The sequence below is a fragment of the Schistocerca cancellata genome, chromosome 4 (assembly GCF_023864275.1).
Source record: "Schistocerca cancellata isolate TAMUIC-IGC-003103 chromosome 4, iqSchCanc2.1, whole genome shotgun sequence".
Lineage (NCBI taxonomy): Eukaryota > Metazoa > Arthropoda > Insecta > Orthoptera > Acrididae > Schistocerca > Schistocerca cancellata.
Genome location: NC_064629.1, coordinates 704,670,000 through 704,692,424, shown reverse-complemented (window position 1 = coordinate 704,692,424; position 22,425 = coordinate 704,670,000). Strand labels below are relative to the sequence as shown.

At 39.5% G+C, this 22,425-nt stretch overlaps 1 protein-coding gene across 2 annotated transcripts in view; it reads left to right on the top strand.

Annotated features, from left to right (window-relative positions):
- The window catches only part of LOC126183855 (uncharacterized), a 252,093-nt gene that overhangs the window by 160,281 nt on the left and 69,387 nt on the right, over positions 1-22,425 (top strand). Inside the window, exon 6 of one of the 2 annotated variants that reach the window (XM_049926144.1) lies at positions 15,231-15,296. The exons of the other annotated variant lie outside the window; for it this stretch is intronic. Within the exon in view, the coding sequence (XP_049782101.1) occupies positions 15,231-15,296 (66 nt within the window). The remainder of the gene's footprint in view (positions 1-15,230; positions 15,297-22,425) is intronic. 2 annotated transcript variants of the gene reach the window in all.

The window sequence follows — 22,425 nt, the reverse complement described above, 5'->3', positions numbered from 1 at the left end:
TGTGAGGTGATCCACATGAATTCCAAAAGAAATCCATTGGAATTCGATTACTCGATAAATAGTACAATTCTCAAGGCTGTCAACTATAAGTACCTGTGTGTTAAAATTACGAACAACTTCAGTTGGAAAGACCACATAGATAATATTGTGGGGAAGGCGAGCCAAAGGTTGCGTTTCATTGGCAGGACACTTAGAAGATGCTACAAGTCCACTAAAGAGACACCTTACACTACACTCGTTCGTCCTCTGTTAGAATATTGCTGCACGGTGTGGGATCCTTACCAGGTGGTATTGATGGAGGACATCAAAAGGGTGCAAAAAAGGGCAGCTCGTTTTGTATTATCACATAGTAGGGGAGAGAGTGTGGCAGATATGATACGCAAGTTGGGATGGAAGTCATTAAAGCAAAGACGTTTTTCGTTGCGGCGAGATCTATTTACGAAGTTTCAGTCACCAACTTTCTCTTCCGAATGCGAAAATATTTTGTTGAGCCCAACCTACATTGTTAGGAATGATCATCAAAATAAAATAAGAGAAATCAGAGCTTGAACAGAAAGGTTTAGGTGTTCGTTTTTCCCGCGCGCTGTTCGGGAGTGGAATGGTAGAGAGATAGTATGATTGTGGTTTGATGAACCCTCTGCCAAGCACTTAAATGTGAATTGCAGAGTAATCATGTAGATGTAGATGTAGATATATTGTTTTACACAGTCTGTGAACCAAGTACATTAATAAATCCAGTTTACAGTGGAATTAGAGAATGATTACTATCTCAATTTTCTTGACTTAAAAGCCAAAAGGAAAGGGTCCAAACTTCTTATAGACATTTTTCACAAGGCTATAAGTATTGACATCTTCATCAGTGATGATACATGTCACCCACTTGCACACAGATGTACTTACTTCCGTGTGATGTTTAACAGGTTAGCTAAGTTAGATGTGAATAGTGAGATATGCATAAGGAAATAGGTATAATTGTTCAGGTGGGGCTGCCTAATGGACATTCTGAAAAATTTATATGAGATGTTGAGAAGGAGGTGTTCGGAAAGAAAACAAATCTAGGCTTGTCATAGCAAAATACAACACTAAATTATGCTTCCATCTCCTTCTCAGGCACATACTGCAAAAATATCACACATGACTTTAAAAAAGCAAGGGTTCAAATACAGATTCTGCACCCATAAAAAATTAGAGTTATATTTATGTAATTATGTGAATGGTGGTATATAGGATTACATGTAAGTACTGTGATTGTATTTTTGTGGGACAGACAGGTAGGGATTTTGCTACTAATTAGGGACCACACATACAAAAGTAATGCAGCCCTTGGCTGGCATTTACTGCAGGAGAGACATTCTATGCCTCTTATTGTTTACATGGGACAGTCCAGTAGTGATTTTACTACCAATGTAGGGACCACACATATAAAAATAACACAGCCCTTTCCTGCAATATAGTGCAGGAGAGATATTCTATGCCTCCTACTAATGGAGGTTTCAATATTCTCCATACTGAGCCCAGAGGGCAGAACTGCATATTCTGGAAGAGTCAGAGTTCCATGTGCACCAGGCATGTAATTCATCTACAGTACTGAATGAACAACTGGTTTCCAGTTGCCAATGGTTCTTTCATATTTTCAATGGTGTATTGGATACATAAATTATATACATTACAGTCCTTATCTTCCTGTCTTCACCCTTACTATTTTTATTTTATTATATAAAAATATTCTTACTTACCCTCAGTGGATTTTATGCTTTGTTGCATATTTGGTAATGTAGTTCTGTTTTTAAGATGCTCCGTAATAAAGTGTCCTAGCTGTATGTAGCATTTGTTTTGAGACACTAAATGTGATTTAATATTGTTTTTTTGTATTTTCGTGTTACTTGTTCCACCACCATCACTGGGAGGATGCATAATCACAACTGTCAATTGGGTTTTTATTATTTTCACATTACTTAAGGATACACAATTTTTTTATATATTATAGAATTTCTCATTAATCATGTTTTTACTATGAAGAGCTGGCTTTGTTCATGACTATCAAGATGTACCAATTACTATGTGAACAGCTACATTTTAGTTATGTCTCACAGGTGCTTTGTTGTAGAAGTACTATGACACTAAACACAATGTAATTGAGAATCCTGTATGTCAGATCTTTAGATTAACTGGAAATGTATTATGTGGTTTACTTTTTTATACATATAAATTTGGTTTGTGTAAGAAATATATACAAGGTTATAAGCCTACAACTATGGTTTTTTGTAGGATAATAAGTATTGCATGCTTATGTTCTCCTACTATTCTCACAATCACTTGTTCTGCCCTCTCCCAATTCAGTTTGCATAATTTCTTACATGCCAGCATAGCTATCATAATATCTCATTGTTCAAACACAAATAGTATCATTATACTGTGTGTCTCTTACATTGTTTTTTTGTATATTTGTAAAAAAAAATTCTGATTTTCTATCATGTCATTCATGACATATGAATGTTAATTGTATTCAGTTCAATATGTATATATTTTAAATTTTATTTAAAGTTCCACCAGTTTAAATAACATATTGCACTTCTCTTTCCTATTTGATGCTGAGTGTGTCACCTTGGGCAAGCCAGTGCCTCCCATCAATAGTTTTTGCTTCATGGTGATGTCATGTTACTGGCACAACCAGTCTGCCTCTGACAATTATGTACTCAATATGTAGTTTCAGTTCAGCTGAACAATGTGATGTATTTTGTATGTGTAGATGTGGTATAATTAAATTTTTCTTGAGACATTTGAGTCATATCTTAATCTACAATAATGATGGAACTTGAAGAAATGAATTAAAATTTGTCCCATGGCTGGGTCTTGAACCTGGGTCTCCTTGCTTACTGTGTAGTAAAGCTTGCCAGTTGCTATGGTACCGTGGTGGTGTAATGGCTAGCATTCCTGCCTAGTAAGTAAAGAGATCCGGGTTCAACACCTGACCATGGCACAAATTTTAATTCATTTCTTCATCTTTCATCATTATCATATTTTGTATGTGTTCTTTTTGTTGTAACTAATGTTTGTTCTTTTTCACACAACATGTCACTGCTGTTAATTTTTTATTTCATGACAATGCATCCTCTGTTTTCAGAAAATCTGCTGATGGGTAAACCCAAAACACATTATATTAATGTCATTTGTTGACCAGCTGATGACACTTCATTGCATGACCAATCCAACATTTATGCAATACTGTTTAGCTTATTTTAATTGCATTGTTCTTATCTGAGGGACAGGAGAAGTTCTTTATTTGATTTGTTTCTTTAATAGGCATATCAGTGTCTCATGAATTGTGCCAGTGAATCACTCTTATGCAAGGATTGCAACTGATTTGTTCTAAGGATAGTGCCATTTTATGTTACTGTATGAATGTTTTCTGTGTTTGTATCTATGTAAAACATAAAAATAGTAAACTCAGGTAATGTGTCTCTTACACGTGACCAGTATTTTGCATAGGGACTTGGAACTAGACAATATTTTGAATGAGAATGGTGTATTTTCAGAAAGCTTCTTTTATTTACATGAGCTGTAGAGCTAAAAATGAAGTTTGAGGGTTCAGTTGCAATGTGCCAGACTGCGAATCCAAAGTTCTCGTGTTTGATCTCTGATCAGCTCTCGGATTTTTATCTGTCATTTATCATTTTTTATCTTACATTTATCTTTCACCTCTGTCTATGTTTTGTAATGCGAAAAATGGGAGAGTTTTGCTGTAGTTAAGAGCCCATGTTAAACTCTAAAGCCCCATGTAACTGGCTACGTTAGTCGGTTTGAATGTTGGGCGAAGGCAGAGGCATACAGCCTCCAATAGAAGTGTGGCTATTAATCCAGTTTTCAATCCAACTGTAGAGTTGACTGCAGCTGTAACTTATAGATAGAAGAGGCAAAAGTGTTTGTGATTTACTTACTCCACAACTTTTAGTTAATTGGGTTTGTTGTACAACACTACAGTTTGTTTAAAACAATTGGAGTCCAGTTAATGAGCTATTATCTAATCCAACAGAATACTCTAAAATGGTGGATTTTGTGTGTGTGTGTGTGTGTGTGTGTGTGTGTGTGTGTGTGTGTGTGTGTGTGCGTGTGTGTGTGTGTGTCTAAGAGAGAGAGAGAGAGAGAGAGAGAGAGAGAGAGAGAGAGAGAGTATGAGTATTTGTAAGTTATCCACAGCACTAGTAAGTTTAAAAATCAGTGCAGTAGCACTTTTTTGCTGATTGAGTAGCAAAGCGGTTGATGCCAGGAGGAGGAGTTGAATGAAATGATATAAAGATACACATCCTGCAGATATATTTGCAAGTGTAAACAGACTTGCCTAATTTCTTTACGAGGTGCATTCAAGTTCTAAGGCCTCCAATTTTTTTTTCCGGACTGGAAAGAGATAGAAACATGCGCATTGTTTTAAAATGAGGCCGCGTTCATTGTCAATACAACCCAGAGATGGCAGCACCATACGGCAGATGGAATTTTACCCCAGCGGCGAGAATGAGAACTGTTTTAAATACTTAAAATGGCGACGTTTTCCTTACTTGAACAGCGTGCAATCATTCGTTTTCTGAATTTGTGGGGTGTGAAACCAATTGAAATTCATCGACAGTTGAAGGAGACATGTGGTGATGGAGTTATGGATGTGTCGAAAGTGCGTTCGTGGGTGCGACAGTTTAATGAAGGCAGAACATCATGTGACAACAAACTGAAACAACCTCGGGCTCGCACAAGCTGGTCTGACGACATGATCGAGAAAGTGGAGAGAATTGTTTTGGGGGATCGCCGAATGACTGTTGAACAGATCGCCTCCAGAGTTAGCATTTCTGTGGGTTCTGTGCACACAATCCTGCATGACGACCTGAAAATGTGAAAAGTGTCATCCAGGTGGGTGCCACGAATGCTGACGGACGACCACATGGCTGCCCGTGTGGCATGTTGCCAAGCAATGTTGACGCGCAACGACAGCATGAATGGGTCTTTCTTTTCATTGGTTGTGACAATGGATGAGACGTGGATGCCATTTTTCAGTCCAGGAACAAAGCGCCAGTTAGCTCAATGGAAGCACACAGATTCACGGCCACCAATAATATTTCGGGTAACCGCCAGTGTTGAAAAAATGATGGTGTCCATGTTCTGGGACAGCGAGGGCGTAATCCTTACCCATTGCCTTCCAAAGGGCACTACGGTAACAGGTGCATCCTATGAAAATGTTTTGAAGAACAAATTCCTTCCTGCACTGCAACAAAAACGTCCGGGAAGGGCTGCGCATGTGCTGTTTCACCAAGACAATGCACCCGCACATCGAGCTAACGTTACGCAACAGTTTCTTCGTGATAACAACTTTGAAGTGATTCCTCATGCTCCCTATTCACATGACCTGGCTCCTAGTGACTTTTGGCTTTTTCCAACAGTGAAAGACGCTCTCCGTGGCCGCACATTCACCAGCCATTCTGCTATTGCCTCAGGGATTTTCCAGTGGTCAAAACAGACTCCTAAAGAAGCCTTCGCCGCTGCCATGGAATCATGGTGTCAGCGTTGTGAAAAATGTGTATGTCTGCAGGGCGATTACGTCGAGAAGTAACGCCAGTTTCATTGATTTCGGATGAGTAGTTAATTAGAAAAAAAATCGGAGGCCTTAGAACTTGAATGCACCTCGTACAAACAAAAGCTCCAATATGGATAATGAGAAAAGATAATACTTTAGGCAATGCTATACAGGCTTCTGCATTACTGAGTATTTAAAAAAACTTTATCCCAAAGTGCCTTTCCTAATTAGGAAGATGATGTAAAAAATGTGAACAAATCACTGTAAAACAATTTAATTATAACTGTTTTACTCCAGATCCAGATTTTATCTGGACTGCTTAACAGGGCTGACTCTGATTTGTTAAAATACACTCCTGGAAATGGAAAAAAGAACGCATTGACACCGGTGTGTCAGACCCACCATACTTGCTCTGGACACTGCGAGAGGACTGTACAAGCAATGATCACACGCACGGCACAGCGGACACACCAGGAACCGCGGTGTTGGCCATCGAATGGCGCTAGCTGCGCAGCATTTGTGCACCGCCGCCGTCAGTGTCAGCCAGTTTGCCTTGGCATACGGAGCTCCATCGCAGTCTTTAACACTGGTAGCATGCCGCGACAGCGTGGACGTGAACCGTATGTGCAGTTGACGGACTTTGAGCGAGGGCGTATAGTGGGCATGCGGGAGGCCAGGTGGACGTACCGCCGAATTGCTCAACACGTGGGGCGTGAGGTCTCCACAGTACATCGATGTTGTCGCCAGTGGTCGGCAGAAGGTGCACATGCCCGTTGACCTGCGACCGGACCGCAGCAACGCACGGATGCACGCCAAGACCGTAGGATCCTACACAGTGCCGTAGGGGACCGCACCGCCACTTCCCAGCAAATTAGGGACACTGTTGCTCCTGGGGTATCGGCGAGGACCATTCGCAACCGTCTCCATGAAGCTGGGCTACGGTCCCGCACACCATTAGGCCGTCTTCCGCTCACGCCCCAACATCGTGCAGCCCGCCTCCAGTGGTGTCGCGACAGGCGTGAATGGAGGGACGAATGGAGACGTGTCGTCTTCAGCGATGAGAGTTGCTTCTGCCTTGGTGCCAATGATGGTCGTATGCGTGTTTGACGCCGTGCAGGTGAGCGCCACAATCAGGACTGCATACGACCGAGACACACAGGGCCCACACCCGGCATCATGGTGTGGGGAGCGATCTCCTACACTGGCCGTACACCACTGGTGATCGTCGAGGGGACACTGAATAGTGCACGGTACATCCAAACCGTCATCGAACCCATCGTTCTACCATTCCTAGACCGGCAAGGGAACTTGCTGTTCCAACAGGACAATGCACGTCCGCATGTATCCCGTGCCACCCAACGTGCTCTAGAAGGTGTAAGTCAACTACCCTGGCCAGCAAGATCTCCGGATCTGTCCCCCATTGAGCATGTTTGGGACTGGATGAAGCGTCGTCTCACGCGGTCTGCACGTCCAGCACGAACGCTGGTCCAACTGAGGCGCCAGGTGGAAATGGCATGGCAAGCTGTTCCACAGGACTACATCCAGCATCTCTACGATCGTCTCCATGGGAGAATAGCAGCCTGCATTGCTGCGAAAGGTGGATATACACTGTACTAGTGCCGACATTGTGCATGCTCTGTTGCCTGTGTCTATGTGCCTGTGGTCCTGTCAGTGTGATCATGTGATGTATCTGACCCCAGGAATGTGTCAATAAAGTTTCCCCTTCCTGGGACAATGAATTCATGGTGTTCTTATTTCAATTTCCAGGAGTGTATAATACATTTTCCTAACCTCACCTATCTCTTCCCACAAAAAAAGAATCTTTGCTTGTGTGTCCTTAATTCTCTTTCACAATACTTTTATTTTGATGTACATAATTCTTATTATTAATTTCATCTTATATTTATTTTTCTGTGATTGTCCACCACTCCCACTATCTTCCCTCCATTATCTCTTTGTTTCCTTCAAAGCCTAGTCTCTTTCCCGTATCTTTTGCATCCCCTCAACTTGTTGCTTCTCTCTACCTCTTAGCTTTTTAACCCTGTGCTAATTCCCCTTCATTGTAACCAGTTTACTCTGATATCTCCCTTGCCATTGCCTTGCCCTTTTACTCTACTTCTTCACTTTATCTCCATTGCCTTGGTCTACTTCATCTTTCTCTTGTGTCCCACCCATCTTCATATTGTTTTTTTTTTTCCCCTGCCTCTCTCATCATGCCACAATCTCTCTGAACCAAAGCAGTTTCCATTTAATCTCGTTTCCTCTCTGCTCCTCCCATAATTTGGGTGAAGGTCATGGTTAAAGCAGGCTCAAACATGGTAATTGGATGTCTCTATAGGACCCCTGGCTCAGCAGCTGTTGTGGCAGAACACCTGAAGGAAAATTTGGAAAATATTTTGAGTAGATTTCCTGACCATGTTACAGTTTTGGGTGGAGATTTTAATTTACCACATATAGACTGGGAGACTCAAACTTTTATAACAGGTGGCAGGGACAAAGAATCCAGTGAAATTTTTTTAAGTGCATTATCTGAAAACTACCTTGAGCAGATAAAAAGAGAACCGACTCATGGCGATAACTTATTAGACCTTCTGGTGACAAACAGACTTGAACTATTTGAAAAAGTTAACGTAGAACAGGGAATCAGTGATCATAAAGTGGTTACAGCATCGGTGATTTCAGCTGTAAATAGAAATATTAAAAAATGTAGGAAGATTTTTCTGTTTAGCAAAAGTGACAAAAAGCAGATTTCAGAGTACTTGATGGCTCAACACAAAAGTTTTATCTCAAGTACAGATAGTGTTGAGGATCAGTGGACAAAGTTCAAAACCATCGTACAATATGCATTAGATGAGTATGTGCCAAGCAAGATCATAAGAGATGGAAAAGAGCCACCGTGGTACAACAACCGAGTTAGAAAACTGCTATGGAAGCAAAGGGAACTTCACACATAAACATAGCCAAAGCCTTGCAGACAAACAAAAATTACCTGAAGCAAAATGTAGTGTGAGGAGGGCTATGCGAGAGGCGTTCAATGAATTCAAAAGTAAAGTTCTATGTACTGACTTGGCAGAAAATCCTAAGAAATTTTGGTCTTATGTCAAAGCAGCAGGTGGATAAAACCAAATGTCCAGACACTCTGTGGCCAAAATGGTACTGAAACAGAGGATGACAGACTAAAGGCCGAAATGCTAAATGTCTTTTTTCAAGCTGTTTCACAGAGGAAGAATGCACTATAGTTCCTTCTCTAGATTGTCGCACAAATGACATAATGGTAGATATCTAAATAGATGGCTTGGCTCTGAGCACTATGGGACTTAACATCTTCTAAATAGATGACAGAGGGATAGAAAAACAATTAAAATCGCTCAGAAGAGGAAAGGCTACTGGACCTGATGGGATACCAGTTTGATTTTACACAGAGTACGCGAAGGAACTTGCCCCCCCCCCCCCCCCCCCCCCTTCTTACAGCAGTGTACCATAGGTCTCTAGAAGAGCGTAGCATTTCAAAATATTGAAAAAGGGCAGAGGTCATCCCCATTTTCAAGAAGGATGTCGAACAGATGTGCAAAACTATAGACCTATATCTCTTAATGTTGATCAGTTGTAGAATTTTGGAACACATATTGTGTTAGAGTATAATGCCTCTTCTGGAGACTAGAAATCTACCCTGTAGGTATCAGCATAGGTTTTGAAAAAGACGATCGTGTGAAACCCAGCTCACGCTATTCGTCCGTGACACTCAGAGGGCCATAGACACGGGTCCCCAGGCAGATGTCGTGTTTCTTGACTTCCACAAGGCGTTTGATACAGTTCCCCACAGTCATTTAATGAACAAAGTAAGAGCATATGGACTATCAGACCAATTGTGTGATCGGATTGAAGAGTTCCTAAATAACAGAATGCAGCATGTCATTGTCAATGGAGAGAAGTCTTCCGAAGTAAGAATGATTTCAGGTGTGCCGCAGGGAAGTGTTGCAGGACCATTGCTATTCACAGTATATATAAATGACCTTGTGGATAATGTCAGAAGTTCACTGAGGCTTTTTGTGGATGTTGCTGTAGTATATCAAGAGGTTGTAACAATAGAAAATTGTAATGAAATGCAGGAGGATCTGCATCGAATTGACACATGGTGCAGGGAATGGCAATTGAATCTCAATGTAGACAAGTGTAATGTGCTATGAATACATAGAAAGAAAGATCCTTTATCATTTAGCTACAATATAGCAGGTCAGCAACTGGAAGCAGTTAATTCCATAAATTATCTGGGAGTAGTCATTAGGAGCAATTTATAATGGATTGACCATATAAAATTAATCGTCGGTAAAGCAGGTGCCAGACTGAGATTCACTGGAAGAATCCTAAGGAAATGCAGTCCGAAAATGAAGGAAGTAGGTTACAGTACACTTGTTCACCCACTGCTTGAATACTGCTCACTGGTGTGGGATCTGTACCAGATAGGGTTGACAGAAGAAAGAGAGAAGATCCAACGGAGAGCAGCGCACTTCATTACAGGATCATTTAGTAATCGCAAAAGTGTTACAGAGATGATAGATAAACTCCAGTGGAAGACTCTGCAAGAGAGATGCTCAGTAGCTCGGTATGGGCTTTTGTTGAAGTTTCGAGAACATACATTCATCGAGGAGTCAAGCAGTATATTGCTCTCTCCTATGTATATCTTGCGAAGAGACCATGAGGATAAAATCAGAGAGATTAGAGCCCACACAGAGGCATACCGACAATCTTTCTTTCCATGAACAATACGAGACTGGAATAGAAGGGAGAACCGATAGAGGTACTCAAGGTACCCTCCGCCACACACCATCAGGTGGCTTGCAGAGTATGGATGTAGATGTAGATGTAGATACTCCAGCTGCAATTCTCTCTCTCTCTCTCTCTCTCTCTTCTTCTTCTTCTTCCCCCCCCCCCCCCCCCCCACCAGCAATCTTCCCCCCCCCCTCCCCCCCACACCACACACATGATGGATGCCTGTGTATGATTCCTGGAGTTCTTTCATTACATTGAGAAAGTTCAAAGAGAGCTGCATGTTTTGTATTATTGAGAAATAGGGGAGAGAGTATCACAGACATGATACAGGATTTGGCATTTTTCATTGTGGCAGAATCTGCTCACCAACTTTCTCCTCCAGATGCAAAAATATTTTGTTGCCATCAACCTACATAGGGAGAAATGACCATCATTATAAAGTAAGGGAAATCAGAGCTTGCATGGAAAGATATAGGCTTTTGTTTTTTCGGCGCATTCTATGAGGTTGGAATAATAGAGAATTAGTCTGAAGGTGGTTCAATGAACCCTCTGCCAGGCACTTAAATGTGATTTGCAGAGTATCCATGTAGATGTAACAGTATTACTGACCCTGTTTGTCAACATAGAACGTATTTATAGGGCAGAGGACATCATCTCTAAATAAAACATCAACACATATGGCAGTAGCAAAATTGTACATTAATAAAAATGTCTGAAACTTACTCTTTCCTGCTGTATCTTGATTTATGATGACTTACACTCTCACAAAATAGCTCTACTTTCTCCAGTTCTTTTTTTCTCTTGCTGGAAAAAGGATTCTGTCATTCTGAAAGCTGTAGTTTCTGTTGTCCTTTTTCACATCTATGTCTTCTGCAGCTTGAGAAAGAGCTGACCTTTTCCAGCTTTATTACACTGTATTCCATTTTGGAATCATTTTTCAGAAATAAAAGTACCAGTTTTACTTCAATAATTGCTTTCTTCTGTACCTGCTAACTTTTTTAACCCTGTGCTAATTCCTCTTCCTTCTAACCAGTTTACACTGGTAAACTATACAAGGGGGTAGTACCGATGGCTGCAATTACTGTAGAGCAGATTGTGAAGGAGAAATAAACAGCTGTCACTAAAACAAATTTTAATCGGTAGAATGGACATTACTTGTTGTGACTATTACCACTTTTTTTTCAAGAAATGTGTGCTAGAGAAAGAAAAAGAAAGGAGGCTTTAGAGTATAATTATACAGGGTGGAGAAAAACAGTGTCACAAAATTTTAACCCTGGATAGCTGATGCCAGTAGGAACCGAAATTACTAATGTTTTGTAGGTTGACAGTGCACCATTTCTAAACAATGGAAACTTGGCACCATGTGCTCCAATTGGTTAGATGCTCTGGACAACGCATGACAGTGAATGCTTTGCCTGCTGGAGATCGCGATGTATCCAAGGCGGCCTGCATGCTCGGTGGTAGTGCGTATCGGGAACAAATCCATCAACAGCTGTTAGTTCACATGCAGAAAGTCTTTTACAAATTGTGTCGGCCGACAAGAGTATATTGGTACTGCCTGCCGATAAGGGGAATGCGACCGTCGTAATGAAGACCGAAGATTATGAGCAAAAGATCCGAGACCTATTAGATCCGATGATGTACCGAAAACTAAGCGCAGATCCAATGCAGCGTATCACTCGGAATACGAATTGATTAATCAAGGCGTCTTCTCTGCCGGCAGACATACAGAGAAACCTGCGCAACACAGAAGCCCTACCACCTCGGCTGTATGGATTACCCAAGATCCATAAGAACAACGTTCCACTGAGACCAATCGTTAGCGCTCCTGGCTCACCAATGTATAAACTGGCCAAACACTTGGCCTCTCTGCTCCAGCCACAAGCTGGGAAGACCGACACATACATTAAGGACTGAGGACATTTCATTGAGAAGCTGAAGAAACTGAAACTTGCACCAAACGACATCCTGGTCAGCTTTGATGTTGTTTCGTTATTTACGAAAGTGCCACTCAGTGACACTCTGGAGCACATCGGTTCCATGTTCTCGCAAGACATCAAAAAGCTCTTCCATGCATGTCTCACCACGAGCTATTTCACGTGGAATGGCGATTACTACGAACAGCTGGAAGGCGTCGCCATGGGTAGTCCTCTCAGTCCAGTGGTGGCCAACTTCTTCATGGAACAATTCGAAGCACAGGCACTGGACTCGGCGACTTGCAAACCTAAGGTGTGGTACAGGTACGTTGATGATACTTTCGTGGTGTGGAGCCATGGTGAAGAACAGCTCGGTGACTTCCTAAGACACTTGAACAGCCTCCATGCCAACATAACATTTACCATGGAAGTAGAAAAGGACAAGAAACTGCCATTTCTAGATGTGCTGGTCACAAGGGAAGGCGAAAACCTGGGACACAGCGTGTATCGAAAACTGACACACACAGACCGATACCTGCACAAACTGCCAAACCACCACCTGAGCCAGAAAAGAGGCATGATTAGTACACTCGTAACGAGAGCAGGACGAATATGTGAGCCGCAACACCTCAAATGAGAAATGAAACACCTGGAAACTGTTCTGAGGAGCAATGGGTACTCCACAAATTACATTAGAAGTGTAACAGAGCCAAACACTCGGCGAAGTAAGGAACCAGAAAAGGAAATGTCGGGTACGGCCTTTCTGCCATACATTCCCAGAGTGACAGACAGAATCGGCCGTATATTGCGCAAACATGGCGTAAAAACGATTTTCAAACCGACAAGGAAGATCAAAGAGTGTCTTAGATCGGCGAAGAAGAAAAGAGACCCACTTGCAATGTTGGGAATATACCGTATACCATGCACATGCAGAAAAGTTTATGTCGGAATGACTGGACGATCAATTAACACCAGGATCAAAGAGCATAAGTGACATTGCAGGTTGGGGCAGGTGGAGAAATCAGCCGTGGCAGAGCATGCACTGAATGAGACCGACCATGTAATAAAATTCGCCAACACGGAAGTTCTGGCTGTAGAGAAGCACTATCACACGTGCTTGTTCAGAGAAGCTGTAGAAATACAAAAACACGCAAACAGTTTCAACAAGAAAAAGGAAAGCCTTAAGGTAAATGGATCCTGGCTTCCCGTACTGCAGCGAACGACCGTCGCAGGTAGCAAGAGGAGAACCGCACCGGAAATGACCGTGGAGAAGCCATCGGACGTTGGCGCGCCAGGTACATATAGTCTGCGACCGCGAGCTCGGCTCCAGTTCACCACCAGCAATGGAGGGTGAAGCTTTGAGAATGCCAGCCACTCGTGCTGGCGAAACGTCAGAAAAATCATTAGATGAACGTCGGCCGAAGAACCTGAGACAGAAGCCAATAGGCAGTTTGTCAACTGTAACACTGCCTGTGAACTGACAAATGGCAACAGGGCAATCCCATGGCTAATCGGAGTGTGTGGCACCAAGTTTCCGTAGTTTAAAAGTGGTGCACTGTCGACCTACACAAGATTAGTAATTTTGGTTCCTACTGGCATCCGCTATCCATAGTTAAAAGTTTGTGACACAGTTTTTCTCCACCCAGTATATTGTTGCTAAGGTGTCAAGGATCTGTGTTACATCACAATCCATAATAAGTGTATCTTTTATATCACATGCTAAGTACTGACCAGAGATTATCATAAGTGAATAAATTACGTTCATTTGTAGATGCAAAAATACAATCAGTCTAGTTGTATTACAATGTCCACTGATGTCAACGTGTTTGTGTCATTCACACATTACATAATGTTCTTATAATCAAACATTTACTATTAAAATGTGTAACAAAAAAGTTAAATGTACTGAGAGCTCTGTAGTATTCTATACTAATGACTGAAGTTCTTTTGACAAAATGAAATGTTCTGTGAGCTAGTGGTTCCTTGCAAGTGAATGAAGTTTTTCTACTGCTCCTGCCTAGTTGTATGAATGCATATATAATACTGTGTAGTGATACAGTATTAAATTAAGCATATATTTCTTATACCTAAAGCATATATAAATGAGTGTCAGTATGTGAAGCATACCACTTTTCCTCCCTCCTTGACACACACAAAAAGCGGTTTGGTACATTTTTATTCAGAAGGTAGTAATAAAACAGTATCTAAAGTAGGTATTGTAATTTGAGTAAAGTGCTTACATTTTAAGTAGATGAATGTGTTCTATTCTCAGTGACACTCTGCATTGAGTTTTGTAATATAATTCTACACTGGTAGCAATTTTTATAAAATTTAAATGTGTATTTTGTTGTATAGCACTGCTGATAGTTGAACTGTTTGTATCTACCACCTAAATTTAATAAAAATTTGAGAACTATGGTCATCATTATTTTATTTATTTATGGAACAAAAGCTAGCAGTGTGAAGATTCAAAGCAAAGAACATGTGTGTTGACTGTTTTTCATTACAAATGACTATACCTGATTACAACTGTTTTATTTTAAATGAAAATAGCTATCTTTGGAACCTAACAAATTTTGCATGGGTTCTTTCTAAGACCATCTCCAAGTGAAAGATGCTAGAACCTGAATAAAACCGCAACAAGTATTGTATGGTATTCTGTGCAGCACTACATTTGTAGATATAGTGCAGTGGGAGGTCACATTAGGAGTAATGTTCTTCAAACTGATGCATGCCTTAGAGTGATTCTCAAAACACAACCATTGAAAAAGACATGCATTTCCAAATACATTTACATATTATTTTTGAATGACTAATAAATGAAATTTTATTACCATCTTATTAGAATTTGTAGTTGTACATACGCTTAACATGAGTATGCACTAATTTGTTATGACACACACTGCATCCTTATTTTTATTACTTAAGTAAATGCATAACTGAGAATGAAAACTATTTTTCTTGTGTTAATTTCTTATGTTTGGCAGTTTGAATGCACGACGCAGCTTGCTACAGATAAACAGTCTTGCCTATCAGCATCAGCTGCAGCTCTTGTAAGTAGCAGTAGTTGCCTGTGTAGTGCTTGGCACTTTATTTTATATAAATCAGCTTTTTCAGTTCTGCAATTAAGAAAATAGTAATTTAAGAGTTAATTTAGTAATTCAGTAATTGCATAAAATCACATATAAAGTATTTTAATTTATTCTGTGTTCTTATTTTCTCTGTAACAGGTTTTTTTGGTTCAGCTATATTTATGAATAAATAGTAAGCGTCTAAATTGCAATTTAGACTGTTAATATTTTTCTTGTGTAAACCAAAAATAGCAGAAGTTTCAAGATGTTGTTACAATTTCTGTATTGAATACAGTGCCTGACCAAAACGTGAAGCACCCTAATGGGAAGAGTAAACAAAACAAAACCTCATGGGTTGAGATGGTTGTGATTTTATTGCAGTGATTACAAAATTAACTCAAATTTACAAAGAACTTGGTAGTATTAGCCAATTTATCAGTACAACATTGCACCCCCTCTGGTGTGAATGCATGTTCTGATTCAGTTGGGAAGGAGGCATAAAACCATTGTATCCTCTCCTGAGGCATGCTCCCCATGACTGTTGTAACTGGTCCTTAATACTGATTTTGGGATGGAGTTGACATCCTCCTCATGTTCTATTTGGAACAGATGTGGTGATCTTATTTTATGTACCTAAATATTACATAGACACTTCATTGAGACACTTGTTATGTGTGGATGTGCACTGTCCCGTTGTGAAATGGTGCTATGATACTGTCATAATAGAGGCAACATATGAGGATGCAGGAAGTTCATGGCATAACATTGTGCTGTCAGAATTCCCTCAGTCACTACCAAATGGCTCCACACCTTAAGGCACCAGAAGAAACACCTTGTTGCCTCTCCAAAGCATTGGAAGAATGGTACTGATACCCATGTCACCACCATACTCACTGACAGTGGTCATTCATGGTAGTGCTGAATAATGATTCATTGCTGAGCACTTGGCAACACCATTCAACAGTAGTCCATGCTTCCTGGTCATGGTACGACTACATACATAGCAGTTTGTGCTGTGGTGTTAATGGCAGCCTACACATGGGATGGTAATTCCCAGTCCTGCTGCTACCACTCTCCAACCAGTGGTGCAAGATGACACATAATATTGCATGGACTTGATTACTAATTCTCAGGTGGCAGGTACAAATGTGAAGGGGTTACAATGTGATTGGTGCACAATATGACACATCTCCCCTGAGATGGCCAGATGTGGTCAACAGGAACCATAACACTGAGTATGCGTGCTCTCACATTCACATGTTGTCCAATATTGGGTCACTGTCACATATGAATGCCCCAGAAATCTGGAAATTGCGTGATTCTACCAGGTGGCCAAATAGAGGCCAATAATGAGGCCCCTTTAAAATTCTATCAGATGCTGATAATGCTGTCCCACCCAAGTACACAGCATCTCCATGGTAACAGTGATCATTGAATATTAGATGTTGTTCATGTCTCCCTACCAGGCTTGATGACACTACTAAACACAAACAACACTAATGCTCTCCAGTGGCTGTTCTACTTGTCACAGAGAATTGCAACTAATTATTTATATACCCAATGATGGTGTGTGTGTGTGTATGAAGTTAAACTGACATCTGACCATATGTTCCGGGTGCTTTACATTTTTTGTCAGGCTATGTATATTTGCTAGATGATTTTTTTCTACTGTCATAAACTATAGTACACTCCAGTGTGTCTTCATAATTTTCTATAACCACATCATTGAAACTGTATTAAACTATCTGTTACTTCAACTATTCAACTAGATTTATTTGAATGTAGGAAACTGACCCCAAGAATGAAAATTCAGAAAGAAAGAAGAGTGAACTTCATTCATTGTGTAAGTTTAGGATTTTAGTTATTTGCAGTGGTGGTAATTTCTGTGTAGGTTCAGAGAATAACATGCTATTAATGAGCCTCTCCCAAATTTTATATATGTCTTGATTAACTAAACTGGAATCCATTGGATACTAATTGGATGTCAGTTGTCACAGGTTTATGCTCTGCCACGGTTATGCCTATATGACTCTTCTGGTAATGCACCAATGATGAGTATGTTATAGTTGAACTCTAGATCTGCAATGAGTTACAGATTCTATATCTGACTGTTGTCCTTCTTTAGATTTGGAAGTGTTTTGATGTTGTAAGTGTTACATTTCTCTGTAGTAGCTTGATTTTTTTGTGTAGGATGAGTCAATGATCTTACGCTGTATTCTCTGTGTGTGTATTCTGCTAATATTCTTTTTAAATTACTTTTTATCCTACAGCACATTAGAATTTCTTTCTATTCAAGAATGAAGAATGGGAAGATTGACAGCTTATATGCCTTTGATTGTGCTGTAATTTTATCCTTGCTGATCCTGTCGGAGTGTTGTGTAGTGGATTAAAGGGGATATTGTGCTCTTCTTTTGAGTGTATACAGCTCAATTCATTCAGAATTTCATAGAAATACTGTGGATTAAACAGACTTTTGATAATACTTGATGTCTCTTTTTAAGCATTCAGTATTCTCTTTTAATATCATACTTATAAAAGATTGCTAAACTACTACATACAACACTCAAACATATCTCTCCAACATAATATAATATAAATGGCAATAGTTATAGGTGAATGTCGAGATCTTTTATATCGTTTATTACTCCACTCATCACGGTCAAGAAATCTTTGAAAGGATCCCTGTGGGCATGTCTGCACGTGGTTAATATCACATCTGGAAATGTCTTTTTTTCTGCACCACAGTCTCAGATGGTAACAAGGATTTCCCTCATTTGTGGAGAATGTCTGCACATTTTATACTGCCCATTTGAGTGCAATTCAGTATAGCCTAAATTGTCCAAGGCTGCTCAAATACAGGGAGTTTCTTGTGGATGCAGGACAGTTTTAAGTGTTGTGGAGAACAGTTTTGTTGTCAGCAGCATTTCCACTCACTGACAGTAATGAATTCATCTTCAGCAAGAATCTTGGCTGTGATAAGAGTGAGATGTCTTGATCTTAATCTTTTTCACTCCATAAAGAATAACTCATTCAATATTGAAAGGTTGGGGTTATCAACAATCTTGTGACATTCACATAGTAGGCACTCATCTATCTGATATCAGGAGGTGAAATGTGAATCAAGATAGGTAACCAATATGTGGGAGTAAATTGTATTGACTAACAGTGTGCATGGGTTCGTTAAGTAGTACATCTATCTTTTTCACATATGGAACACAGTAATCTGCTGTTGGGTTCACAAGTCTGAGCACTGATATTCAAAGAGTGTCTGCTGACGATCACCAACTTGTGTCACCGAGCTTATGAAGAATGTTATTTCTGCTTTTTAGCTTCACAGATGTTTTCAGCAAGTGCTCCTTGAATTCTGAATGCATGTTATGACAGAGTTTGTCTCCCTCAGACCACACATCAAGGGCTGTGTGTGCCAGTTTGTGGGATAAATGGAAACAAGTTGAGAACTAGAAACAGTCACATAATCTCGCTGATGTCCTGGCTAAAATGAATTTTTCTTGAGACATGGATTGAGATGGTTCTTTTGAGGACTCTCCAGCAATAAACTGTGATAAATACATTTTATTTCACAGTGTATGATTGAGTTCACATGTGATTCATTAATCATACAAAGGAAACTGGCATGGTGGTTAAGAGACAGGGTTTATATTCAGGAGTGGCAGGATTCAAATTTGGATTTTGCCATCCTGATTTAAGATTTTGGATGTTTCTACAAATCCCTTCAAGCAGTTATTTAGATGACTACTTAAAGATGAGTATTGATTACTCCCATTTTATTATGTCTGTAATGATGTTGATAGTGGTAGGACATTCAGATCAAATGGGCCTTTCTTCCATTAACAATATTCTCAAAGGCTACTATGGTTTCACATTTCATTAGATTAGATTAGATTTACTTTCATTCCAATTGATCCATAGTGAGGAGGTCCTCCAGGGTGTAGAACATGTCAGAAAAACAATAATACCTGACAAATATTTACAACTGAAACAAATAAGCTAATATACCTTCCACAGGTCCCAAGTGGAATGATCGTCATTTTTTTTAATGAACACTATATGAAAGAATAATTTTACAAACACTAATGCACTGAATTTAAAATAAATTTATTTATTTATTTATAAGGTAATAAACATGTATTAGAACTACTGCGATACTTATTTACAATGAACACATTACTGCACTGAAATGGTGCAGAAGTTAGATTGTGCAGTCTAACTTCTGCACCATTTTGTTGGTTCTACTGAGAAATTCATCAATTGAGTAGAAGGAGTTGGCCACCAATAAATCCTTTAGGCTTCTCTTAAACTGAATTTCATTGGTTTTTAAGCTTTTTATGACTGCTGGCAAGTTATTGAAAATGTGTGTTCCCAAATAATGCACACCTTTTTGTAAAAGAGTAAGTGCCTTTAAATCCTTGTGAAGATTATTCTTTATTTCTAGTATTGATTCCATGAATTGAGCTGTCAATTTCGAAAAAGTGATATATTTTTAATGACAAATTTCATTAAGGAATAAATATACTGGGAAGCAGTAGTTAGTATCCCTAGTTCCTAAACAGGCTTTTGCAAGATGTTCTTGAGTTCACACCACATATAACTCTTACTGCACATTTTTGTGCTCAGAAAACTTAAGTTGGCTTGATGAATTACCCCAAAAAATAATCCCATATCACATTATGGAATGAAAGTAAGCATAGTATGCCAGCTTTTTCATTTTTATACCCCCTATGTCTGACACAATTCGCATTGCAAATAGAGATTTGTTAAGATGCTTTAGCAGTTCTGTGGTGTGGTCCTCCCAGTTGAATTTATTATCAAGCTGTAATCCCAAGAATTTAACACTGTCCACTTCTTCTATCTGCTTGTCATCATATGTTAGGCATATACCTGTGGGACACTCCTCACAATTTCTGCACTGCATGTAGTGCATTTTTTTTTTCCTCTCCAAAGTTTAGTGACAAAGAATTGGCAATGTCCACAAATATTTTAGTAGCTGATCTTTCTAAGACTACACTTGATTTGCTATTTATTGCAATGTTTGTATCATCGGCAAACAAAAAGACTTGACATCTGGTAATGTTACTGATGAAAGGTCATTGATATACACAAGAAAAAGTAAGGGCCCTAATATACAACCTTGTGGGACCCCATATGTAATTATTTCCCAGTTGGATGATGCCTGATAGCTTAATCATGTCTCTTTCCTAATAATACCCTTTGTTTCCTGCCAGAGATATAAGATTTGAATCATTTTGCAGCATTTCCTGTTACACCATAATATTCTAATTTACTTAAAAGGATATTGTGATTTACACAGTCAAATGCCTTTGACAGATCACAAAACATACCAGTTGCCTGCAATGTTTTGTCTAATGAATTAAGTACATTTTCACTATAAGTGTAGATAGCCTTCTTAGTCTCAGAATCCCTTAGAAATCCGAACTATGACTTTGACAGTATGTTATTTGTGATAAGATGGTTATAAAGCTGATTATACATTACCTTCTCTAAAAGTTTTGAGAATGCTGGCAAAAGTAAAATTGGATGGAAATTTGATGCTATTTCTTTATCACCCTTCTTAAACAGTGGCTTAACTACAGCATATTTCAACTATTCAGGAAATATTTCACTGATAAACGACTGGTTACACAGATAGCTTAATATGTAACTTAAATCAGAATCACATTCTTTAATTAACTTTGTTGACATTTCATGATACCCACTACATGTTTTTGATTTTAAATATTTTATGATGGACATTACTTCTGTTGGGGTAGTGAGGGTCAGATTCATATTATGGAAGTTACTTGAAATGTCTGGTATGAGGTATTCCATAGCAGCATCTACAGAACCTGACAACCCAATCTTTTCAGTAACAGTTATAAAATGTTTGTTAAGAAGTTGTGCAACACTATACACATCTGTCACCAATGTATCATTTACTCTTAATGCTATTTGTCCCTCTTCATGTCTGGTTCTACCAGTCTCTTCCTTCACTATATCCCATATTGTCTTTATTTTGTTATCTGATATGACTATCTTTTCCTTGTAATATATTTGCTTTTAGGTTCATATTACAGTCTTTAATATTGTAAACATCTGTCCAGTGAATGTCTCTGAGGAGTGTCCTAAAATAATTAATTTTTGGCTTATTGATTACCCTCTTGTGCTCAGATTTAACAGATTTTATATCCTGTTCAGTATTAACATTTAACAAAAGGAAATGCATGTCATGGTCTGAGAGGCCATTGACTATTGGTATTGTAATATAATTTTATTCATTGGACTTTTCTATAAAGGTATTATCAATGGCTGTTTGTGAGCAATTGGCTACCCTAGTGGGAAACTTTACAGTGGGAATTACATTGAATGATAGTGCTACTAACTCAATAAAGTTCTTATTGGGAGAGTCTTTAAGGAAATCTACATTGAAATCACCAGCAATCACTATTTCTTTGTTTTTGGTTGTTAAATGGGCCAGTACAGCTTCAAGGTGGCTTACGAACAGATTGAAGTTACCTGCAGGTGCTCGATATACACTTAATATTATGAAGGATTTTTTGTGAAAATCTACTTCTGTTGCACATGCTTCCATATGCTGTTCTAGGCCAAATTTATGAGTGTCTATGTTCTTGAATAGAATTGGAGAGAAGAGGAGTTTGTGGCACAACTTGACTAGAAGAAGGGATCGGTTGGTAGGACATGTTCTGAGGCATCAAGGGATCACCAATTTAGTACTGGAGGGCAGCGTGGAGGGTAAAAAATCGTAGAGGGAGACCAAGAGATGAGTACACTAAGCAGATTCAGAAGGATGTAGGCTGCAGTAGGTACTGGGAGATGAAGAAGCTTGCACAGGATAGAGTAGCATGGAGAGCTGCATCAAACCAGTCTCAGGACTGAAGACCACAACAACAACATGTTCTTAAATTTATGACAGTTCCTGATGAATGTGGCAGCTCTTCCTTTCTCCATTTCTGCCCTACAAAAGTGAGATGCTAACCTAAATCCTGTAACACTTAAAAGTTCTATACCAGTGGTCACATGACGTTCAGAGAGGCAGATTATGTCAGCTGTGTTTGAGGACTCCAATTCATCTATG